General features: G+C 39.8%; 1 protein-coding gene across 1 annotated transcript; it reads left to right on the top strand.

Moving 5' to 3' along the window:
* Positions 1–730: 730 nt before the first annotated feature.
* On the top strand, positions 731–2,693 carry LOC125197488 (allene oxide synthase 3-like). The gene is made up of 2 exons (XM_048096240.1): positions 731–1,469; positions 1,850–2,693. The coding sequence occupies exons 1-2, from the start codon at positions 736–738 to the stop codon at positions 2,553–2,555; spliced, it is 1,440 nt and encodes a 479-aa protein (XP_047952197.1). The 5' UTR covers positions 731–735; the 3' UTR covers positions 2,556–2,693.
* Positions 2,694–5,216: the final 2,523 nt, after the last annotated feature.

Raw genomic sequence — 5,216 nt, 5'->3', positions numbered from 1 at the left:
ATTTCTCTAGAGTTACTATAATAGTGTGATTGAATTTTCATATCGAGTGAGTACGATGTTTTTTGACTGAGAAAAAATGAGGCCCTCCCCTAATTGTTTTCAAGTCAAAAAAAGGTTTTGACTTGTAAAGCACAGTAATTGTGTCTACAACTATGCGGTAAAAGGTACTTTTAGGGAGTAACTAAATTATGGAAAGTTGGCCAGTTGTATTTGACTCAGTTAAATTGCGCCTTAGGTCATGAGATAAAATTGTTGGAATTTTTGCTGAGTTACAATTCCTGAAACACAAATAATCCATAAATATAAACAGGGATGTAAACCATATAAGCTTTAATTAGAAGAGAGAAATAAAAAAATGATAAGAAAGCTTTTATAAATAGAAATAAGACTATTTTTTTAATAAATAAATAAATACGAATAAATATAAAATTATTTTTCGTGAATGAATGAAGTATAGAGTGCAGCACCTATGAAAAATAATTTTTCACCGCTTATGAGTTCTGCGCCATGTAAACATCGCAACTTTTCATCCGCGCCTAATACTTGTACGAGTTCATAAACGCATGAGTAAATTTAAACCTAAAAATTTTGTTTCTTCCAAGTAAGTACGCATAATATTTAATTCTTCAATAATCCATCACACTCTATAAATTGCTCTAGTTCCACTAGCCATGCATAAATCAAACAACCTACACTTTTATTCCATCAATAGTAGTATTAATTTCATTGAAGGAAATGTCTTCCAACATTGCGAAAAACTCTTCAACTGAAGAGCTTCAAATCAAAGAAATTCCGGGAGGCTATGGCCTCCCGTTTTTCGGGGCGATATCGGACCGGCTTGACTTCCACTACCGCCAGGGCCCGGACGAGTTTTTCCGCGACCGAATGCAGAAGCACAACTCCACCGTGTTCCGAGCCAACGCCCCACCCGGCCCATTCAACGCTCGGAACACAAAAGTTGTGGTCCTTCTCGACGCCGTGAGCTTCCCAATCCTCTTCGACACGTCGAAAGTGGAGAAGAGAGACGTCTTCACCGGCACCTTCATGCCGTCAACAAGCTTCACCGGCGGCTACCGCGTCTGCTCCTACCTCGACCCCTCCGAGCCCAAACACGCCCTTATCAAGGGCTTCCTCCTCTCCCTCCTCGGCAGATTGCATAAGGAGTTGATACCCACGTTTCAAGCCGCCGTTTCTCAGCTCTTCGCTGACGTGGAGGCCGATCTCGACGCAAAAGGGGAGTCGGCTTTCAACCCCGTCAGCGATAAAATGTCGTTTGATTTGCTCTTCCGTTTATTCTCCGGCAAGAGCTCTTACGACACCGGCGTTGGCAAAGGGAATTCCAGCCTTAACACGTGGCTGCTTCTTCAGCTGGCTCCTTTGGTCACATTAGGGTTGAAGTTTGTGCCTAATTTTATCGAGGATTTGGTGCTCCATACATTCCCTCTGCCGTATTTTCTGGCGAAATCCGGGTAGGGTTACGTCCTAAAACCAACTGATGATAGGAGAAGTGGCCTTGAGATCTAATACAGCAAAAAAAAACCGTTAATGATGTTTTTTAATGCAATTAAGTATGCTAATTTATGTTTCTAAATATGTCACCAACACTTCAAAGAGCGTCTTTATTGTTAGTGTCCCATCTAAAATTAGAGGACACAAATGGAAGCGTCCTAAGCAAAAGATTAAATTAATTTGTCCTTTTGCGTACTATAAATTGTTATTATTTTTTAAAATTTTCCAATGCTAGTAATTGCGTTTTAATTTTTGTGTCCGTAAAAGATAATTTTTTTGTGAGACTTATATAGTGTTTCAGTTCTTTTGTTAAAGTTATTTTTGTTTCATTTGCCAACAGGTACGAGAAGGTTCATAAGGCGTTCCAGGAGGAGGCCCGAGAGTTGCTCGACGAGGCGGAGAAGAAGGGTTTGAGTAGGGATGAGGCTTCCCATAACCTCATGTTTGTTATGGGATTTAACTCTTATGGTGGGACCAAGATTCTCTTCCCGGCTTTGTTGAAGTACGTTGGCGGTGGCGGGGAGGACTTGCATCGCCGTATCGCAGTCGAGATTAGGGGGGTTGTGGAGGAGGAAGGAGGCGTAACGTTGGCGGCCCTCGAGAAGATGAGTCTGGTCAAGTCCGTGGTGTGGGAGACGATGAGGATTGAACCCCCGGTTCAGTTTCAATATGGTAAGGCCAAGGAGGATTTGAAAATTTCGAGCCACGTGGCAACTTATGTGGTCAAAAAGGGTGAGATGATTTTTGGGTACCAACCTTTTGCCACTAGGGATCCTTTGACTTTTGTGAATCCAGATGAGTTCGTGCCCGAGAGATTCATGGATGACGGAGAGAAGCTAATAAAGTATGTTTATTGGTCCAACGGGAGGGAGACCGACAACCCGACCGCGGACAACAAGCAATGTCCTGCCAAGGATATGGTGGTGCTGCTAGGAAGGATGATGTTGGTCGAAATTTTCATGCGTTATGATACGTTCACTGTGGAAGTTGGGAAGCTGCTTCTTGGATCATCCGTCACGATCAAATCGATGACAAAATTCATATAATTCTATCATTCATCGATATTTCATTCTAGTCCTGATTTGTGTTTGTCGTTTGTATGAATTTTCATGTCTCAATAATTAAACTCTCTTTCTACGTTGTTGAAGATGGTTGCTATGGTGTGTGTTCAATTAAAAAATGTAATGAATACCAAATTTTCAGTACCCTCTTCTATTAAATCATTCTCTATACAAAGATGATTAGCTTTATTCTGGATAAGCCTTGGTCTATAAATTTTTACTAAGATTAGATGAGTACATTGTTCAAAAAATGTTACTTTGTCGGTAGAACACGATATTTATTTTATTTTGTTTATTTTTGTCGTAATTGACGAATGAAGTATAGAAACAATCAAAATACTACATTCGTCCCATGCTCTTTTCATTTTGGTTGGTCTTAGTTCATTTCTATTTTTGGTAATTTATTTATTTTTAATGAGGTGAGCCTTATTCTCCATTAACATATGCCGATACTTTTTATTTCTTTCTTTTATATTTACCAATTATGCATTAAAACTTATGCCATTTAAAATGTCTCTATTTTTTGGGATGGATAGAGTTGTACTCTCTCTGTCCCTGAAATTTTGTCACGTTTTTTCATTTTCGTCTGTCCCACAAAATTGCCACATTTCACTTTTTAACTTTTTTGGTAGTAGACTGACGGTCGCCCTTTCCGCTCTCGTCTCCTTCTTTAAAGCTGTGGGTGTCGTCGCAAACTGCTCAAGTTGGGAAATCGACCTGATCTGGCCAGCCTAATTCTACCTGTTTCACCTACAAAATGCTGGTTAGTGGATCCGGTAAAAGCTCAGGCTGATCAAGCTGAGTGGCTCCGACTCGAGTGTGAAGAATTGAGAGACTGAAGGGGATACGGCATAAAAAAAAAATCTTAACCCACTAATACTAACTAATTAACATAGGGAAGTAAGGATCGATCCCACAGAGATAAGGCATTGTGAAATGTTTGTGTGATACGGCTTGGGGCTTGGCTGCTGCCACACTTTACTTTGAGGGTGGCTTAAGTATCTACTGGTTGGGAAAGAAGAAAACTAACTAAGCTGAACAACTAAACTACCTAACTGATCAACTCAGAAAAACATTAGGGTTTAGGGTTGTCAGGCCCCTGCAAAAAGGTACGAAAAGCAAAACAATTTTAATAGAATCGACTTCCTCAATAAATCAGCGTAAAGAAAACAGAGCAGCAACAGATTTGAAAACGCTGAAGAAGACGAAACAAAGGATAACACATAAAACTTAAAATTACTCCTGCGATCTAAGCTACGACAACGTAAAAAGAAGAACTACGGCTAAAGCATGCAGAAACGAAAGGAAAAAAACACCTAGATCTAAATAGAACACAAGGACTCAAACTGAAAACAACAAATCTAAGCTAAGACTCAACATGAAATACAAAAGCGAAAACAGATCTAAAACATTAAAACGTAAAACAAGCACAGAGCTAAGAAAACAAAGAAAGAAACTTGAATTAAGCTAGAACAGAACAGAAAAGAGTCGATTACATAAACATAAAACAAAAACTACTCTAGGAAAGCAGAAAATTGTATCATGACCCTTCTCAGAGTGGAATTACAAACTGGAAAAGGAAATGTGCGAGAAACAGCAAGGGAAACCAGGTAGCTAATGGAACCAAGTGTGTGCATGAGATTGAAAAGCGAGGAATTGAAGAGAACTTTAATTTTATCTCTGGAAGAGAGCTAGAAATCATACCTACTCTAAAGAGAACCCCCCCTAAACTACTCAGCAAGAAATGAAATGTGGGGGAACTCCCCTTCTCTTAGTGTGCAAGGCTCCTTTATATAGGGAGGCGTAGGGCTCCGATCCCTAGGGTACCACCCCTCTGAAACCACGCTTCTGCCCTTCACACGTTAGAATGGATTTTAAAGTCTTCTCCCCAGCGCGAGGGTTGGCTGGCTCCGGTTGAATAATGACTTGATCAGTTCAAAAGTCGCCTCTTTTCTCCTCTTTTCCCAACTTTTGCTTTCGCCTTCTAGAATGATGTGATCTTCGGTTTCTGGCAAAATCTACACACACATGGCTCAAAAAGGGTCGTTAATTCACTGATTTCAGTGCGGTTTTGCTATAAAAGACATGCATGAAACGGGCCTCATCATAGACCTCACATTCCACTAACTCATTCTTACTCACATTTTATTATAAAACTAATACTTTAAAAATATGACACACACTCTACCAACTTTTCCAACCCACTTTTATTAACATTTCTTAAAACTCGTGTCCGGTTAAATTGTGCCAAAATTTGGGGGACGGATGGAGTATTTTAACTGTTGTAGTAGCAAATATTATACTCGTCCTCGTCCATGGGCCTGGAATGGGACAAAGCATCGGACAACACGTCGTCCATGCGCTCGTCCATCCACTAGCAGTTTTTGGACGAGCGCAGACAAGGCCTCGTCCATGCGAGGAATGGACCATTGTGGATGCTCCAAGGACCATGAGTTTGTTATATCACTAACTAACTGCTAGTACATTGCTTCCAATAACATATATAAGCATTAATTGATATACAACACAATATTGTATATTGTTGATTTTGTACACAATTTTCTAATACAATTGATAAAGGTATATGGATCATGCAATTTAATATATTAATATATATATATAGGGTTTTGTCTATGGAAAACTAGA

Source organism: Salvia hispanica, chromosome 6 (assembly GCF_023119035.1).
Source record: "Salvia hispanica cultivar TCC Black 2014 chromosome 6, UniMelb_Shisp_WGS_1.0, whole genome shotgun sequence".
Classification (NCBI taxonomy): domain Eukaryota; kingdom Viridiplantae; phylum Streptophyta; class Magnoliopsida; order Lamiales; family Lamiaceae; genus Salvia; species Salvia hispanica.
This window is presented reverse-complemented; position numbering and strand designations above follow the sequence as displayed.